The 20477-nt window shown below is 35.2% G+C and overlaps 1 protein-coding gene and 1 pseudogene across 1 annotated transcript; both read left to right on the top strand.

Moving 5' to 3' along the window:
* The first annotated feature begins 3318 nt into the window (after nucleotides 1-3318).
* LOC119642967 lies at nucleotides 3319-14281 on the top strand (annotated as a pseudogene).
* Nucleotides 14282-14696: 415 nt separating this feature from the next.
* LOC119642996 (obscurin-like) lies at nucleotides 14697-18287 on the top strand. Its single transcript, XM_038042337.1, has 4 exons — nucleotides 14697-14852; nucleotides 14917-17856; nucleotides 17918-17970; nucleotides 18042-18287. Exons 2-4 carry the CDS (start codon nucleotides 17688-17690, stop codon nucleotides 18072-18074), a joined length of 255 nt encoding a protein of 84 aa, XP_037898265.1. The 5' UTR covers nucleotides 14697-14852; nucleotides 14917-17687; the 3' UTR covers nucleotides 18075-18287.
* The last annotated feature ends 2190 nt before the right edge of the window (nucleotides 18288-20477 follow it).

Below are 20477 nucleotides of genomic sequence, written 5' to 3' on the forward strand. Positions count from 1 at the left end.
TGGGATCCGATTGCCTCTCTTCCTCCGTATGAAAATAGGTTGCTTCTGCTGTCCCTACCGTCTCTTGAGAAACGTAGGTAATAAATGGTGCCATATACTCGCCTTCATTACTTGGTGAAATAAGCTTTAATGTCCCTAAGCTCTTCTCTAGGCACTTTATCTTGGTTAAGCTTAGTCAGTGTAAATTTAATTATGAGCTGTTTTATCCGCTCAGAGTCGTTTGCAAGAACCTAAATGACGTCTACCACTTATTCTCGTTATCGGACTCTTTAAAGTCCATTAAAGCAACATTGCTTAATACGCGCGATTTACCTATGTCGTATTTAAACTAGCTTTTATTCTTAAAAAGTCGTTACATTTCGAAAATGAATTATTGTTAATTTATTATCGGTTGCGTGGCTTATGCATGTTTGTGATGGCTTAGGGGTTCATTTGCAATTTGGTCCTGTACCGGTTGTAAGTGCTGATAGTGTACATGCTTTTTTTTTTTTCTTTTTTTTTCTTCTTAGTTGGTTTATTATACTTATACTAAATTTTATTATTAATTAATATAAGTTTTGCATTAAGAGCCAATTGAACTCGACTGTTATTTGTTTAGTTGAGTTTCTAGTATAAGTAGAATAAATAAATAAATAAATAAAGAAAAGTTTTGTCGGAAGTATTCCGCAAAGAGATTTGAGCTTTCAATACCATCCGTGGACTCAGAGCCATTAAAAGAAACATGTGTGTGATTTACGGAGATTTTGATTTTTGAATTAGTGAACTTAAGAAAGCATTTAGGATTAGCCAAAAGGGAGGATTTAGCAAACCGAAGGTATCTGCAATACTTTGGTGGTTGAAAAAATTAAATCTATGCCTTGCCACTGAGTAAGCGAAATAGTCGAAAGAAGAACTACTTTTCGAAAATTTTTTTAAAAGTTTGTTTTTCCTATTCTTGTAATATTTAGTTGTCTTATTAAACCACGGGGAACACCTGCTTCGAGGACGCGACTGCTTGATCGGTTATATATAAGTGTTTATTAGGAAATTTCGCTCGAATGGCGATAAATTCAACGTTTTAGTGAAGGCCAAACAGGAAAAGTCCCTGCTCACTGAATTTAGGAAACGAATTTTTGAATGTAGGCACCTAACATTTTGATAAATGAGCCATATTGAGCCTGAAGAAATATGTCGTTTTTTGAAGGGTAAAGGGCTACTGCATTCGTATTACGGGGTCGATCACGAGAGGTAAATTCCTTAATTAAGGATCTAACCGGCCACAATGGTTTATGTAACAACATATCCATGTTTTCAGTCGGAACTACCATTACTAGCTACTACTACCTACTAGCTACTACTACCAAGACGAGATTGCTCTAGGTTGAGAAGGAGCCAATTTGAAAATGCGGACGCGCTTTAAATTGACAGATGGGACTTTCGACGCCAGATAACTTTTTATGCTATCCACAGATGTATCAGGTGCCAGTTTTGACACAAATATTGCCTTTCAGGGAGGAAGTGCCTTCAACCAAATGTCATCTGTACTAGGAGCAGTAGGGTTCACGGATGGGGAGTTTTGAGTTGGGTGGAGTAAGAAGGGGTAACCACACATGCACGAACAGTTTGTGCGACGTGCCCAGTTTGGCGGCCAGCGTTCAAGCTCGAACAGCCAGGGGGAAAGGACGACTTACTATTCTCATTATTAGTTTTAAGCGATGACGCCTGAGTAGATTGAGTGACGCCGATGGGAGGAGATACCCTTGCCACTTCAGCATAGCTTGAACCAAAAGGACTTCCCGGCTTATTTGTAACTTCTTTGTTACCGGTCGACTCAACAATAGCAGAAACGCTAACGTTCTTTGTAGACTTTGGGGAATCGCTAACTTGCAACAACGAAACGGACTTAGGAGAACTCAGAGGTGGCGTGCTACACGCTACGCTACGAGTTGTAACACTACTAGCTGGGGAAGAAAATGAATGCGCAATATAACGACATTCATCAAACCTAGTTTTAATTATTTCAAATTTCTCCCACAAGGAGACGAGATTTCTGTTGAAGTCTGAAAAGCAAATTATCGTCTCTGCGAAGAGTTTATAGAAATGTATGTCCAGCTTTTTACAGTCAAGACAGGACCGTCGTAAGCCTTTTGAGGGGTCAAGGATTGCTTCAACAGCACGGCCGATAATACTAGAACACTTTGCATGGCAAAAACGATCACGCACCCAACACGAGATAAATCGTTCAGATTCAGGGCCTGTTTTCGCACGACATGGTGTAAATAAACAATCCATATCCAGTGAAAACAACAAAAGAAGCTTATGAAGAAGAAAAAAAGAACTAAAAACTAAAAGTTTCCACGGCACAAATTTTCGGCAAATTAAAGCAAACTTCGCACTTTCGTTGCCACTGTAAATATAGAACGAAAGCCAAACAAACTGTAAACAAAGATTAATAGAAGAAAGAGAGACTTTTACCAAGAGCTCTAATTGTTGATGGCACAAAACCAAAATGAATTTTTCACATAAAAGATTAACATATCGTATAAGTTAAATTACACAGTTTATTCTTTTAAAGAATTTTTATACCTTAGACACGAATAAAGTCAAAAAGCTAAGAAATTGACTACGAATTTGAAATATTTCTGGCATAGAATTAAAACGCGACTACAACACGCATGCAGAGTTGTCAAAGTAGTACTAGTATTATCGTTATTATTTGTATTCTGTAAAGAAGATGGTTTAGTTGAATAACCATCAAAAATTGGGTAGCTGATATTATACTCTTCTTTAATACTCCAATAGATGTAAGGCGGGAAGGTAAGTTAACAGATTTGAGAAGATAATTTCTCATTTAACAGATTTTGAGGGGATATTTCTCATTCAACGAAACCTTGCAATTTACTGAAAGCAATTCTGTGGTCTCTTTGGTTTCCAGACACTTTTTGTATAAACCATTTCGATTTTCTTGCGTATTAAATGAAATAAAAGACACGCATTAACCTGTCTTACCATTAACAAAACCACTTTACTGGGATCTTTCATAAACTCCGTGATGCTGAATTCTGTATTGTTTGATTCTGTTGTCGCCATGTTTGCTTGTGTTGTTGCGGACCGTGCTACTGAAACTGGTGGGGGAGGCAAGGATCTTATACAACGAGTTTAACAACAAGTTTAATTTGTAGTTGTTTCTGACGTAATTTTTGGCGTATTGTTACAAAAATGAATGAACGACGAAGCGAAGTGATGTAGGGTATTTAATAGTTGACCTTGCCCGACTAAAATGTTCTTACTTATTTTCTCCATTAGCAAATTGGATTTTGTTTTGTAAAATTTACGACTATGGAAAAATTTCTTTCTGAATACTTCCTAAAAAATCATGCCCCCCAAATACCTGATGGAACCCCGCATGCCATCGAGTGGGTGCTAAACTTAGACTCGCTGCAAATATATGCAAAGGATCTCCTTCTAGAATAAAATGCAAATTTTTGGAAGGGGATACACTTACACTTTCAAGCTGGAAAAACCAAAAGTCTGGAAACAATTTTGTTAAAAAGTCAATAGTGACATTTCAATTTAAATCTGTGGCGTACTGTGAGACTTTTTAGAAGTACCACTTCTCCTCATTGTTTCATACCCACACAGCTCTTTAACGGGTTTTGTGATAAGCTCGCTGGACTTTCAGGTCCTATGTATCACTTATTAAGAAACGTGGTAATTTTTTCTTAAGTTACGTATCTCTCTCTCTTAACTCGTTAAAGCCATTAGTCTCTCACAAGGCTCTTCTCGGGGCTTAGATGATATCCGTAACAATCATCCCAAGATGTTCAACATCGAAAACCGATTAATTCTATTAAAAGAATTTGATAATATTCAAATTACCGGCTATATATCCTCTTCTTGGTACGATTTTCAAATCTTCAGTTTAAGAAAAAAAAAGGAATAGCTCACCAATTAATCTTAATTCTTGAAGACGTATAGCCTTAATTCCCACCCTTAGAAAAATGTTCGAGAGAGGGTTTCGTTTAGAATGGTATCTCGAATCTAAGTGTATCTCTAGCAACTTTCAATTTGGTTTTAGACTTTACAGATCTGACCAAGACAACATTACCACTTTGTGGTCAGCAAACAACTCAGCATTTCCTAAGAACCACATTCTCGTTGCATGCATTCTGGATATAACTTCAATGTACGATTCTGTCAATATTAACATCTTATATTATGTTCTCTCTTTGAATCTCCATACCAAATGCTGCAATTTATATGACCTGTATCCAGGCATTTGCATTTAATAACGGGTAGTGTGGGTTCATTTCGTGCCGGAATGCCAGTTCATGTGCCCTTGTGGTTGGATACATCTGAGAAAACATCAAAAATGTCGAATTGTGCCGCAGGAGTGAACGGATATAGAGTTGTTAGAAGAAATTAAGGAAGCCGGGAAGAGATCTAAGTAAATTTACGAAAAAAGCACAAATTTTCGGTTCTAAAGTATTTTCTTACTTTTTCTTGTGAACTAGGTACTTTACGAAAATGCTAAGTGGACATTACATGATTGAAGCACAATTAATAATGAATAGTGCTCCAGACGATGTACCACATTGCGAGGAGCTACGTACTATAATTAAGGATATCTTCGATATTAGAGAATCAAAGTTAGTTCAATTGATGCTTTCATGAAAGGAGAGGGAACATATGCCAAATTGGATAATTCTACTTTGCTAGAAATACATAGTGTCCGTCCTATACTACCGCACTCATTGGACCACATATCACGTTATCAAGGTACAGCTGTGGCTACCCAAGGAGATATATATGTACATTTCTAAAAATAAATCCGTCTGAGTACATGTACTTAACAAACAAAAAACAGCAAACGCATATATAATTCCATAATAAATCAATGTAAAAAATGCATTTAATATCTCTTCAAATATTCGATATCAAATAGTATATGTCATTATTATTATTATTTTAATTTTAGACTAATGAATTGAATTCTTAGACTAAAAAAAAAGACATTGAGCACTAGCAACACAGGCTATCGGCTCTAATTTAAATAAATGGATATTAGATAATAAGCTTAGTAGTATTAATAAAGTAAAATATTGAATTGATATTCTGTTCTGAAGCTGATTATAGAATGTTCAAAGGGTTAATCGTTCCAAATGCAATACTTCTAGCCAAGGAAAAGTTGAGGCAGTCGCAGAGAATGTGCTTTATAGTAAGAGTTTGTCCACAACAGCAGATTGGGGGAGAAGAATTCTTCAGGATCCATTGGTGAGTTGCAATTGTATGACCAAGGCGAATTCTCGAAAATGTTTGGATCTTGGTTTTCTCAACATTTGTTGGATATAGAGGTGGAGTTAATTGAGGGTTAATGCAAGAGTAGTGTTGATGATGATATTGTAAATTTCCTTCTGCAATTTTGTCTTTAACTTTTCTTCCAATGTATCTTTGAAGATCCAACTTTTCCCTGACATCATCCATAATTAGAGGAGCAGAAGCAGCATACTTTGCCGCTCGATCAGCCTGCTCATTTCCCAGTAAACCGATGTGACTTGGTACCCATAACATTTTAATTTTTCCGTCGGGTGTAGTAATTATATTCCTTAATTTGTTGATGGTGCTCCATCTCGAAGTCGAAGGGTTCCGGGTAGCTTGTAATACAGACAAACTGTCAGTAACAATGACGGTTTTGAGTTTGTTTTTATGAGCAAGGTTGGCAGCGTGAAGGATAGCTCTGGCTTCGGTTATGAAAGTTGAAGTGCTTTCGTGAAATATGTGGTTGAGAAGAACGCGTCCTGTAGCATCTACCACCGCACAAGCAGGAGGCAGACCAGGAGATTTTGAGCCGTCTGTGTATAAAAGATTCTAACCAGTATTGTCCAATACTTGGGTTTTCTCAGCTATTAGATTCCTGAAGACGTAATTTGGAGTATCTTCTTTCTTGTGCATAGACAGTGAGATGTCAAAAGAGCAGTCTTTCAAAATTCAGGGAGGTTTAACACCAAAAGAGCGGGAAATTTTTAAGGGAATGTTCAATTCCTTTGCGATGCACAAACAATGGTCAATTGCAGATGGTGACTTTGGAATTTTCTTCGCAATAATAATCTTTCTTACGTCATCACCGAGAATGGATTTGTTTGAATTAAGAAGCTTAGGGACTATTTTAGCTTTTAACTCATACAGTCTATTTTCTAAAGTTGGGAGACCAGTTTCAATTATAATATTATTTATGGGCGTCGTCCGAAAAGCATAACAACTTGCTCTAACGGCTTGGTGATAGACCGGTTTAAGGATGTTGATATTAGATTTGCAGCTATTGCCATAAATTATCAAAGCATAGTCAATCTTGCTTAACACTAGCATTTTGGTAAGATAAGCAATAGTGTTAATATGCACATGGCTTCTCCAAGCAACGTACTGTATGAAATTTACCCTTGTTAAAAGAGAGTTTTTTAACCGAAGGCAGTGTGCTTTCCAACGATAATTGTTTGAAAACGTGAGCCCGAGAACATGGAGCGTCTGCTAGGTTTCCTGCATCGCACATTTGTTTTCGACAAATGTGCTTTTTTTTTTGATTTTTGTATAGAGATTGTAGCTCCTGACAAATTTGCCCATGTGGAGATCTCACATGCAATAGATTCGAGGATGTTGATTGCTTTCGTGTTATCTTTTTCTTTTGTAAAAATGTATACATCGTCCGCGTAGAGACAATGTTCCACTCTTGGTACACGGCAAAGAATTTCGCTAATTTCGTTGGAAGCGATCTGGAAAAGCGTGACAGAGAGAGAAGATCCTTGCGGAATGCCATTCTTTAGCGGAAAGGAATCAGAAAGATGATTGTTGATTCTAACTTTGAACCGCCGATGCGACATGAATGATTTGATGTAGTTGAAGAATTTGGGTCCAACATTCCATGATTTCAAGAGTCTTAAGATAACATGAAGACCAACTCTGTCAAATGCTTTTTCGAAATCAATTGAGAGAATTGTTACGTGATTTCGTTCGGAAATTGCTTTGCTTGCGAAATAATCAATATGTAACAGAGCGTCGATGCATCCTCTACCCCGCTTGAAACCAACTTGTTGCTTTGTTATCAGGTTCTTGGAGTCAAGAAACCAAGATAATCTAGATGCCATAATCTTCTCTAATACCATAGAGAGGCAAGGTAAAAGAGAAATTGGGCGATAATCTGAGGCGATGGAGACATTTTTTGACTTTGGAATTGGAACAACTGTTGCCAGTTTCCACATGTAGGGTATATGGCTAGTCATAAATACCGCATTATATAGGTCCAGTAGTTTCTTTTTACTAGACTTAGACATAGCACTGATCATTTGGTGTGAGATGCGGTCTAGACCAGGTGTCTTCCCCTTCAAATTGGAGAGACAACTTCCAAGTTCTGAGGTAGATACCCAATTTTCCAGGAACATGGCACATCTATCGATATTATTTGAAGGAGATATTGGAGTCCTTTTATTTTCAATGAAAGCACTGGAGAAGTTGCTGTCAGAGGATTATTCGCACCACACTTTTCCAAAGTAATTAGAAATCTCATCGTCAGTTAAAGTTCCATTGAGAGTGCAGATGGCAGAAATTTGGTTCAGATTTGAAGTCCCATTAAGTCTGTTGATTTTGTTCCAGACAACTTTCATTGATGTATTTCTGTGAATTCTTCTCGAGAAAAGTTCGAAACTAAGTGCTTTTGATTTCCGTAATTCCTTCCTGAATAGAGCATTGGCCTTTTTGTATAATAACAAGTGATTCTGATCAGGACATCTCTTAAAGCGGTGCCATAGATCCATTTTATTTTTCCTCAAAAACGAAAGCGTGTTGTTCCACCAAGGAACAAGAGGGTTTAAAAGAGGTGTTGGATTGAGGAATAGAAAGATGAGTAGCCGTGCGAATCGCTTTAGACATAATAGCAGCATCATGGTTGCAGTTTCCGTTAAATGGCTTTGAGTTCAAAAATGACTCCACCTGTTTGGAGTAATTGATCCAATCCGCTTTATCTAGGAGGAATTTGGCCTGTTTTGCTGGAGTAGGAGAGGACGATGAAAGTTTAAGATCGATTATGATTGGAAAGCGATCACTATTATGTAGATCATCAGAAATAGACCAGGACACCAAAGGAAGAAGTGATGGAGAGCAACATGGTAAATCAATATGTGAAAAAGTATGATGAGTTGAGAAGTGCGTTGGGGTGATTTGGGTGGAATAGGATTAAAAGAGCTTCTACAATGGGTTTCTTGAAGCGATAAAAAGGTTGGATTAAAATCACTTATGAGTGTACGGAGTTCATCAAAATTATTAATAAGTCCCTTAATGTTCCATTGTAGAATTTTAAAAACTTTATTTAATTGTAATGACATGTAAGCAGAGTGGAGGGAGGGTTAAGTTGACATGTCAGCGTCTCCGTCGAGAAGGTCACTATAGGAATTTTTCTTGAATGATTTATTTTTACCAGCAGAATAATCTGTATTTAGGTGATTTGGTACATTTGAAGCGCAACGGGTTGGCGCACGTGAATAATTTGAAATTGAAGGTTGATTGAGGGATGAAAGAATGGATTCATTACCACTTGTGATATGTTGAGTAAAGTTGAGAGCTGGAGATTCTGGAGAATTTGGTATATTAGATTTTAGCATATGTGTTGTTGTTTTGATTTTTTCAATATTTGCAGTTGCTTTGGTTTTTTCAATATTATCTTTGGCAAGTGATGTAACTGGTTTCGCAATATAATTTTTGGTTAATGGTGGAACAGGTTTTTCATTGGAAGCAGTTGCAGTTAAAGTCTTACTAGACTCGATTTGCGAGGCAACAGCAGCATAGGTATTACTTTTGCCAATTCCATGGGCTACGCCTCGAACCGAGTTAAGTTTCTCATGTAGTTTAGCTGAAATAGCACATAGATTAGCTAAAGATTTGGCCTTTATGAGTTTTTCGGTTGCGCGCGGGTTCCCAGCGAGGACCAGTAAATTCCCATCGCGTAGAATCGAGATGGAGTCGATGTATGTTGTAATGCTATCAAGAGCTTTTTTTATAGCAAAAGGGCTAATTTGGGAAATTGTTATTCGAGCATCGGTTAAAGAAATAACAATATATTTTTTATCAATAGGGATTATATCGCTGATCGGCAACACCGGAAAATCTGATTTTTTACTTTTTTTTCTTTGGGGGGATGTATCACTTAATAGAAAAAATCTATTCGGGGTTTTGTCTGGCGGCGCCGGGGCCATTATGCCTTATTGTTGTCTATTTATTATTATTTTTGAAATAACCACTCACTTGAAAAGGTTTGGGAACTGTGCAAGAAGGTTGGGAACTACTAAAGAAAAGTATCAAATGTTTTCAATTTTTTTTATTTTGTTATATGTTTTTTATTATATATAGACGAAACAAAAGCACATACGCGATGTCCGCGTTAACCAGTTTTAGCAATAACATTGAAAAGACAGAAGTTAAATACACAAAAACACCGAAAACACCGAAACAATTGAAAAAACGTAGACGAAAAGAAAACACGCACTACACTGAACACAAGTCGACTCGTCTGTGATAGTATATGTCAATATACATACCGTTTACCAATTGCACTTATATTACTTAAGTCTATTTTATAAATAATTGTTTCTTAAATAGTTTCCGAACGAGGATCCAATATATGTATAGCCTGGATTAGATTATGGACATTGTTAATACTCATGCTTTTTTTGGACAGGTCCGTTAAGCGATCAGTTACAGGTTTTTGATAATGTCCCTGTCGACTCCTAAGTAATAGTTTCTTAAGTTAGAATTAATTTTGCAAATAAAGAGACGACAACTCACCACAAATGAGCGCGAATATGTTCAGCAAAGGAAGCTTAAACAGATAATTCTGAAATTGTAAGTGGCAGCGTCAAATCCATCCCTGGGATCAGGACTTTCTTGCGTAGGTATTAGCCGGTTTAAGAATGCCGACTTTTCAGAACTGACGTCTACGAGCAGTCCGCGTATTTGGGCATCATATATATAATTTTCACCATCCACTAAGGGTACTATATCCTTATATTTTTTTTAACACGCGGCTGAAGTGATTTCGAAAAACTTACGTGGTATAGCGACAGCACGCAACGCAATTTTTTGTCATGTTCGCCAGTTATGGCCAATATATAAGTACCCGAATCATTAGACAGACACTGTTCTATTTCTAATTTAATTAAATCTTCCGGTGTAGAGGTAATTTTAACGCTGATGAGTTCATACTTAAAAAACTTCAGCTATCACCACAAGAGGTTTACCGTCATTGGACCATTCCAGTTTTCGTCGAGGTACACCATATCTTTGGTCAAAGACGGGCTACAATAATGAACAATTTGATGTTCAGGTGGTCTAACAAACTTAGGCTTTTCCAATAATCAACGAAATGGTGAAAATACTAATATTTCTCTTAACCCTTAACAGCCATTTATTTTTCATGCTTACCGTGAACAAGCAATTGCTGTTTTACACATTACAAGCAAGTACAAAATCGCAACAGCTACCTTGGGTTTGAAGTCTTGACTGGTGTTGCCTTCATTGTTGACGGCTAGCGCTCTAGGTGTTTTAATCAAAATGGAAACAACTCTAACCATATTGTTCACCCTAAAAATTAATTCAATGAAACTGACTCCACTATCCGCCCACACCATGAAAGGGAAAACCATCAATTACTGCGGTTAACACACAGAAGATGCTTCACTTATTATTTTCTAAAATCTTTTTTTTATTTTTTAAAATCACTTGTGAAACACATTTCTTTCTTTGTTAAAAGAAAGATTGTAACGTCCGCGAACAAAATTGAGGAAGGATGTCTGTCAGTCCGCTTTTACCACAAGTGTCATATTAACGGTATGCCGTTGTATGACATGGCATGATTTTACTGATTTAACGGCTAGCCTTTAGATATGCGAAGGAGTATAGGGAGAAAAAAATCATGCGAAGAAATTCGGTGGTGGGTTTTTGCTCTTTTTGCTGATTTTAAAAGAAAAAAATATGGATAAAAACATTCTGGACATTATTGCTCAAAATTTATAATGGATCATTATTACGACTTTTATAGCTAGTAGCACAATTTTAGTCATAATTAATAATTTATAACAATAAGAAAGAAAAAAAATAAAAATGTGGTCGTTTTTTTTGTGAAATGCTTGAAGGTGAGCGAACCAAATCACATGATTTTATTAGATGTGGAAAATTTTCTTTGCATAGAAAACCTTGTATAGAAAAACTTTTGGCTTCGTAAAAGTATTAATAAATAAAAAAAAAAAATGTGTAGATTGTATTTTATCAGAGACAGTGCTATTGGTACATTTTTATTGTTCGAAATTTGAAAGAAATGGTTTCTTTAAAATAAGTGGATTTTTAGTAAAAAGCAAAATTAAATAATTAAATGAAAAATTCAACTAAAACAAAAACCTCTCTGTCTATGTATAAAAGTAATTAAAGAGGAAAAAATTTTGTTCTTAGCTGGGCATAAATAAAAAAAACGACAGTTGATATATGTGTGCGTTTACTATACCACACACAGTACATAAGTTAGCTAAAGAATAATTTAGAATAAATTGCAAATTAATCTGTAAATTGATTTCAAGATTTAGAAAGTCGGTAACAAAACGACTAAATAATTATAATTAAATAACTCCTCTGTTTTTCTTTTAAATTAATATAAGATTGTACATTGATTGGAATGTTAATTGAAAATAAAATCTATGACTACAAGCACATATATGTGGAAAAAAAAAATTGCTGAAGTAAAACAAAAAAGAAAGACTTTTTTTTCTGGCAAAATATTGAGGTTGCGCTCTAATTAAGGCGAGAAGGAAAGCTTCAAAATATAGTCAGAGAAATGGTGAACGGTGGCAACCTAAGGAAGTCTACTATCAACGTCCATTACTAGTGCAGAAAATTATCTCGAAAATAAGTGTTTCAAAATGAATTTAATTAAAATGAACCAAAAATATAAAAAAAAAAAAAATCAGAAAATTCAGTTTAAATTGAACAAAAGTTCTCTTTCGAATATACTAATTCTAGTATTGTGTGAGGTATTTTTCCATCAACGTAGACAAGTTTTATTTGTTTTTTGAGAAAGATTGCTTTTATTCGAGCTAATATTTGTTTTCTAAAAAAAAAATTCTCCATAATCTATATCTCGGTGTGCTTTTGTTTACGTCAAAATCTTTAAGCAGAAAGTTTATTGTGCACTTTCTGAATTATGAAAGCTTATTATACAGCCCACATCACTGAAATGTAGGAAAAATTACGATATCACCACTTTCGGTATATTCCGTCCATTTTCAGGCTTACGAGGCTTATATAAAATGGTGATTAAAATTCTCCTTAAAACTTATATAACTGCTTTAAATCTCCGTCTCTTTCATTCCTTGATCAGTACAACACTCAAACAAATTTCAATTAGAAAGCCAATCGATAAGCGATTTCGCTACAAATAGAATATTTATTAAATAGATATATTTGGAGATATTTTCAAATATATTTTCAAATTGCTATCCTCTGATTATACATCATACTTATAAGGTATTTTTCGGGTTAACGCAATCGCCGTGATATCACTAGAATAAAACGAAAGAAAACTGCCATAGAAGCTCAGGGAGCGGACAAAGCTGTCAAAAAGAAGCCAAGTAAGCGGGAAGGTCATGCCATTCCCGAAGAATTTCACAACAATGCAGATACAAGAAAAGTTCATTTATTGGACATTGTTGGGAACGAGCTAGAGATGTGGTTGCAATGAAACTAAAACGATCCATTTCTATAGAGAATTGTAACTGGTGATGAAAAATGGGTCCTGCAATGAGCAATGGGTCCAAAATGAGCAAAGCAATAGAACATGGCCGTTTCTCACAACACCAAAACAGGTTATCCACAGAAGAATTTGCTGTCAATGTAGTGGTGTTAGCAGTTGTCTATAATGAGCTGCCGCATAGCAGAACAATTAATTCTGGCGTGGGTTGTGGACAACTAATCAAATTAAATGAAGCCTAGCAGTAGACACGTCCAGGATTGGTCAACGGAAAAATATTTCTTTTCATCATAGCAATGCAAGACTTCATACTTCTTTCCTCATTCGCCAAAAATTATCGGAACATAGCTTAAATGTATTATCAAATCCACCATGTGGTCCTGACCATGTTTGCACCATCACTTTACCATCCCCTTCGTTCTCTGCGATAGTTTTTAGTTTTCATATCAGATGACAGTGTAAATTGGTATATGGAAAATCTTTTTCGCTGCAAAAAATCAGAAATTTTATGAGGAGGGGATAATGAAAATGAGTTATACGTGACAACTTATTATTGAAAAAATGCAAAAAAAAAAAAAAAAATATATATATATAAATATAAAGTTTATTCCTTATATAAAAAAAGTTCTTTTATTTCATAGTGAAAAACCGCCAAAAATTTCTGGACTACATAGTGTCTTACCAGCAGAGTGTTTACTAATGCTGCTTACATCCTAGACCACTTGGGTTATAAGCGTATGCTTAGTTTGTGAGGATGTACGCAACACCCAGGAGGACGAGGAATAGACGCATCTTTAATTATACCGATCAATACAAAAAGTCATTCTAAGCTTGGCTATCCGACTGCCTGTTCAACCCACAAGTCGCATATTATTTGATGAAACTTAGTACACTGACATATTTTTGATTGCGAACGAATCTTATTGAAATGGCTCGCTTACTCTTGTGTACAATTTGTAGGCAAACGCATTTTCCATCATTGAGAATTGTAATCAAACATATACGCTTACTCTCATATGGACGCAATTTTTAGACAAACACATTTTCAATTATTGAGGATTGTAATCCAACATATTCGCTTACTCTCATATGGACGCAATTTTTAAACAAATTATTGATTTCTCATTTACCAATTTATAAACAGCCATTTGGTTGCGCAATACCATAATCAGCAGTTGATTTTTTAATTGAAAAAACGCAATTATTAAAATCAACTAAAAAAGGAAAGATAGAAATTGCCTTATAAAAGAAAAAGAAATCCTAAAATTAAAGCATAAAAAAAAACTAGTTAATGATAATGTTGCGGATAAGTCAGAGGCGTTCAAAGAATTTGCTGCACAAACTAGCACTTTAATGATTGATGAAGATTCTTCAAAGCCTTCGTCAAAGAAAAAGCCTGCTAAATCTGTATCTACATCTAGTGATACAGAAGCAGACAATAGTAATTCAACCAAAATCGGCATAGAAGCTGCAACGAAGGATATCACCCTAGATGGCGCCACGTCTTTAAGAGCACAATTATGAAAGTTTTTTCCTGAAACATTGTGTAAGTCTTTTTCTTCATCTAAGGCAGCGTACAAAGTGGTTTGAAACAACTTCCTTATTCAAAAAATCAATACAATAGGATCGTTGCAATGCCTCCTCAAATTGACAGGGCTTTTGCAGCACAATAGCTAAGTTCCTCGCACGGTTTTCCACGCCACCCTAGAGGTACCTTGATAGACGCGTTGCCAATTGTTTTAAATGGCTGGCTCCCAAATAGGCCTACACCATTGATATACTTACTTTAAATTTACAACAGTATTTACAATAATAATACATAATAATACAAAATAATACGTAATAAATAAAAGTCCTGCTAAATACACATAATAATGATATATAACATACATACATAATCCATAAAACAAAAATTAATAAATAAAAATTGCCGCTATGCCGGTGTGCTGACATCTGCAAAAGAAAGATATTGTGATTAATAAATTTTATATATAAAGATGTTGACAGACTTACCTTTTGGCCTACGGAGGTATCGCATTTGCTGACAAGATGAGTGGAGGTGTATGCCTGCTTTTTAAACTAACATAAAATAAAAGTAAGTAAATAAATTATAAATAAGAATAAATAAGGATAAATGCAAACTTACCTTTGGAATGCAGCGAATCTTACATTACGATGAGGCGATGAGCGAAACGTTGGACTTTTACGGGCGAACTTCTTTAATCCAAAGTAAAAAATTTGAATGCAAATTACAAATATACTAATATATATCTATTATATTTGATTTACCGTTTATTTGTGGTTCTCCAAGCCCAATTCTCCATCCCATTCCGCTGAGCGATTTGTGGGCGCACCTTTCCTATCCTGAAATAGAAAATGAAAAATAAGTAATTTATAAGAATTCACTTAAAATTTTAATTACCTTTACTTTGCAACGTTTTCCGCCCGACTTTCCTTCAAAACGAAGACACATTTTTAACAATTTTCTGAACCCAGTTTATCCCAGTTAACAATAAATGAATTACGAAGCCTAGCAGATTTGTTCTGTGCGTCACTCCGTTATTGCAGAAGCCTGCTTCCCTGAAGAATGCAACCCGTGCTACTATTGTTGCCTGCAGGCGCTTGTCGATGTTTTCTTCTATCATATGGTTCATCATCACGAACTTGTATATGTCACAGACGTTATGAGATGCGCCATATACTTCAGGCTTGGCGAATTCGGGTTTTAGATATTTGTGGGCTTTGATGACGACGTCTCTCGGGTCATTTGCATCTTCTTTTCTTACCGTGAGATCTTCCAGGCATACTTGGCGATGCAGCTGCTCATGTATGTACTGGGTTATTCCGCAGCCCGTGAATAGCGAGATGTAGTCGTCCTCTTTTCTAGCTATTTTTCCGGTAACTACATCGTCGAATATCACACCATCTTCCAAATGGCAGCAAATCTTCTTCGGCCTGTTCTCCCATCGTGTAATCCATCAAGTTTATAAGATGGTAATCGTCTGTGGTACACTGTCTGCTGCCCCAAAAATTTTTTGGAAATTTAATTAGACGTTTGATCAGCTTATTATTATTTGGGTCGTCGGTCTGGTACGTTTTCTCTGCACTAGCGCTATCTTGCAGAAGAAACATTCCAGTATGTCTTGGCTTATCCTGTAGGACTGAATAGTTTCACCAGGGTACTCCTCCAGCAGCCCATCCATTAATTTCATATATCTGTCTATAGTTTGCACGGTGTCGCCCGCTACCAGTTCCGCCTCGAGGTGGTATTGAGGTGTTCTTTAACTGTTTCTAGCTCTGCTTTTTGGGCCTGCCAATTGGTGCTGTTGATTTTGCTGTCATGGAAAACTGAGTTAAATTTTGTCATGGCGGCATAGAGTTCGTACGTCCGAACTTCTACGTCACTACTGATGATTCCTCGCTCAAGTGCTATTTCCAACATTGCTGGCATAGCTGGTGTAAAAAATTGGAGTGCTTCGACTATAGACATGACTGAAGTAATAAGCAAGCTGGCACCTCTCCTCTTCGTTTTTCGCAGCCAATTTTATACAATAGTGCCTTTCAACACAATTACAGGGAGTAAAGGACAAACCACGGGTTTAACAGCTCTTACAGAGTGCAGGATTGTAAAATTAGTATTTGGGTATTCTAAAAATCGAAATCATAAAGTTAATGTACGCGGATTCAAATCTCACTGCGGTAAAGTTTACCTTGGCAACTATAGTAAGTGGTCAGTCGACGAAGGCGTTGTACACACCTGTAACATTAAAAGGAGAACTTTTTTACAAATTATATTGATGAAATTTATATCAGTTTTCTATAACTCTAAAATTTGTGTTTTGAATATTACCTTTTTATTACGTATTTTAAATTGACGGCATAAACTATTTAGGCTCGTGTCTCAACACTTAAATCTACACCATGCAGCAGAATAAGTGAAATAGTCGTAAACGGAGTCACTTTTCATAAATGTTTTGACTAGTTTGTTTTTTCTATTTTTATATTTAATTCTCTTGTTAAATCATGCTGGGCACAGGCTTCAAGAACGAGGTTTCTTGATCGGAACGGATGAAGAAATAGCTAGGTTCAATACGTTATAAAGTGATGATATTGCGGTTTCAATTTTTCCAGCAAAAAAATCGAGCATAATGGGTGATGAGATTGAGGCAGTCAAATAGTAGTTTTGTTAAAATCATACTACTTATTGAGGAGGTTCGATTTGGCATGTTAGAGCAGTTTAACGAACCATCATGCCTATAAGAGAAGGAAATACAAATTGCTGGATAATATGTATCCTCAGCTAAACTAAAATGCGGACAGCGATTTACCACTTTCTACGGAAAATTGACAAAGAAAAGATCTGGCCATCTGCCATTACAATAGGAGTACGGTCATATTGCAGTAAATTACGATCAAATAATTAATCGAAAAACACAATAGCTCTATCAATGTTGAAGTGGGGACCTAATAAGTAGAATTATCACTATAACACCAAGTAAATTGTGGCAAATTGAAGTGCCCTCGACGGTGACTATATTAGTAGGTTTAGACTTTTTGGCGACGTCACAAATTAGGGCCGCGTGTTTCTTATAAATGGAGATATCCGTATTTAGGAGAATATAGAATCAAGTTACGTATAACTTTTTATTGGCAATTCTCGCCTGAAAGGCAATGAATTCAACGTCGGGAGGAGTGGTTGCGCTTAAGTTTATTTTCAATTTATAAGGTTACGCCTAAGTTTATTTTCAATTTATAAGGTTGTGCCTAAGTTTATTTTCAATATGCAAACACAGCCATTTGGTTGCGCCTAAGTTTAAGTAATCTTTATAATTGATACATAGCGTTAGAAGGTGGTCTCTTTTAGAGACAAGCGTTTCAATAGAAATGATCTTTAGAATACGAATCGGTCTTGAGGGTGTATCTATTGGTTATGCAAAAAGTTGTCGAAATGGGTGGGAGCAATAAATTACTATATGAAGCCGATGAAAGTATGTCACTGCTTATTAAAAACGCCAACACCGACGACGCTGGTATCTACTCGTTCCATGCCGTGAATGATTTGGGTGAAGGTACTTCAGAAATTAATTTAACCATTAAGGGTAACAGAAAGTGTTTTATTCTAATAAATTGTTTGCAATAAAAATATTATTCTATCTTTAGCTCCCCCTAAAATCAAGAAGATTACAGATGTCACGTGTAACATTAGCGAAACAGTAAGAATAGAAGTGGAAGTGGACGGATTATTTCCTATACAATATGAAATTATTTCTCACTTCCATTACAGTTCGACGCAGCTACCACGGATTATTTTCTATAAAATATGAAATTATTTCTCACTTCCATTACAGTTCGATACAACTACCACGGATACTATCTGAAATTATTTCTCACTTTCATTACAGTTCGACACAACTACCACGGATTATTTTCTATACTGTATGAAATTATATTTTAGGGACATTAAATTAATTACTACTGTAATTAAATCAAAAGAAATAATAAATAAATACATCATTTTTCAATACACAATGTGCAACAAAAACTTTGGACACGCTCTAGTAGTTGTTTTTAATATGCATGCTCATGAATTACTCCTTTATCAATCACTACAGCTTTCGATCATTTCACTGACAAAATGTTCTCGTACGTTTCGCTTGCAAAATAAAACCAAAATCATGCAATCTTCACATCCTTCTTTTATTTTCGCTTTCAACTTTGCAAGTGTACTTCAAAAACGTTGTGTAACCGACTTTACACAGTTCGTGCATGTTTGCGATGGCTTAGGGGTTCAATCGGAATTTGGTCCTGTACCGGTTGTTGTGGGTGTGGCTCTATGCTAGTTGTGTACATACTTTTTTCATTTTTTCCTTTTTTTCCTTCTTCTTTGTTTTATTGTACTTATACTAAGTTTTAATATTAATTAATTAAAGATTTATTTTAAGAGGCAATTAAACTCGACTGTCAAAATTTTTAGTTGAGTTTCTTGTATAACTGGAATAAAGAAATAAATAAAAAAAATAGAGTTGAATTCATTGGTTAATTTGATTGCACCGATAAATTTATCCTTGGTAGTCCTTGTAAGTAGAGATTACTATTGTTGAAATATTATGACAAAATTTGAAGCACTGGCGGTTTATGGCGCAAGGACAATCGATGCTGAAACTGAGTTGGATGGAGCCACCTTTCTATAATAGTCATTGTATGAACAAAATTTTTCGACAATATGACTGCATAATCATATTTTGACATACTAGATTGATATGGAAAGTTCGAACGAGATCAACCAATTTTTTGAGCTTTCAATGTAAGAAAACATGCCTCAACGTCGAAACAGAATATATTGTTTGGTAGTTTGTCACGAAAGAATTGCATTAGAAGAAGTGATGAAGGATACATGTACATAAGGCTGTATGCAGAAAATGCACAAGCAGTAACTGCGTGTGGTCGCATCTATAATGTATTCAAAATCAACAACATTTACCGATCGAACATATACATCCCGGTCACCGATTACATTTTATTTCGCTTGCGACGTGTCGTTCTCCCTGATCACCATATTTGTAGAGGTATATGAATCATCACCCGGTTTTATAAACAGAATGTATTATTTACTTATTCCAAGCCGATTTTTTAATATGCGTTGTATTTAATTGCTTGCTGTTCCGTACTTTGTGGAATAATTTTCACCATCATCAATAAATTTTCTTTAATTTTACACACATCTTGTTTTGTTATTTACAACCGGTCAATATTTAGCAAAATATTCAATTTACATGCACAAAAGATTTTTGTGCTCATCAATATAAATTGATTAAATTTTATTTATTAAAGTAAATGTGTTTTGTAACAATACTGTAAAAGAAATTTCAAATAATAAAAATAAATTATTAACATTGTTTGTTTATATCGTTGGTTTGGCTTTATTGGTTTCGCCAGCATCAGATTTCACATTTGAATTTATTCGTAAATATCCTCTACTATGGAAAATGTCCCCGACGGGGATACATGTTTGTATACTTCAATAATACAAATGTCCCAACTTTCAAAAATGTAAAGAAATTTTATTTGTTAAAGTAAATTAAATTAAAAATTAAATTTTATATATTAAGAATGTGCTTTGTAACAATACTGTAAGAGAAATTTCAAATAATAAAAATAAATAAATTATTAACATTGTTTGTTTATTGGTTTAGTTTTTTTTTTCCTTTTGACAATGGTGTTGATCTTTTTTTATGTGTCTATGACTGTGCAGAGCATTAAAATTCTTGGCCTCTAATTTGCACCGATCACAATGTAACGACATAAACGTAGCTACCTCTTTATCCACAACCAGACAAGCATTGTTATGAGAATAGTCAGTATAACGTTAGAGGTGAAAAACTGACACTCTTTGTCTTATTTTTAATCCTGTGATTCATTAAGAACAAAATTATTCATTCGATATTTCATATTTTATTTCATATTTTAAAAATCGTATTCAAAATATCTTTTTCAAAATATCTTGGCACATACAATCAATATCTCTTCCCAAAGAATCTTTTCTTCTTTTATTTTGCAATCGCGAGCTTATTCGAAATTGGAATCACGAACTTATTCGAAACGAAGGAGATACCAAAGAGATTCCCAAGAAAAGTATGGGAATCTCAGCTGGGTCTCCTTCTTAATACATGAAATATATTAGTTTGGGGAAAAAGAAATCCATTATTTTTATATGAACTTC

Source organism: Glossina fuscipes, unplaced genomic scaffold (assembly GCF_014805625.2).
Source record: "Glossina fuscipes isolate IAEA_lab_2018 unplaced genomic scaffold, Yale_Gfus_2 303, whole genome shotgun sequence".
NCBI classification, from domain to species: Eukaryota; Metazoa; Arthropoda; class Insecta; order Diptera; family Glossinidae; genus Glossina; species Glossina fuscipes.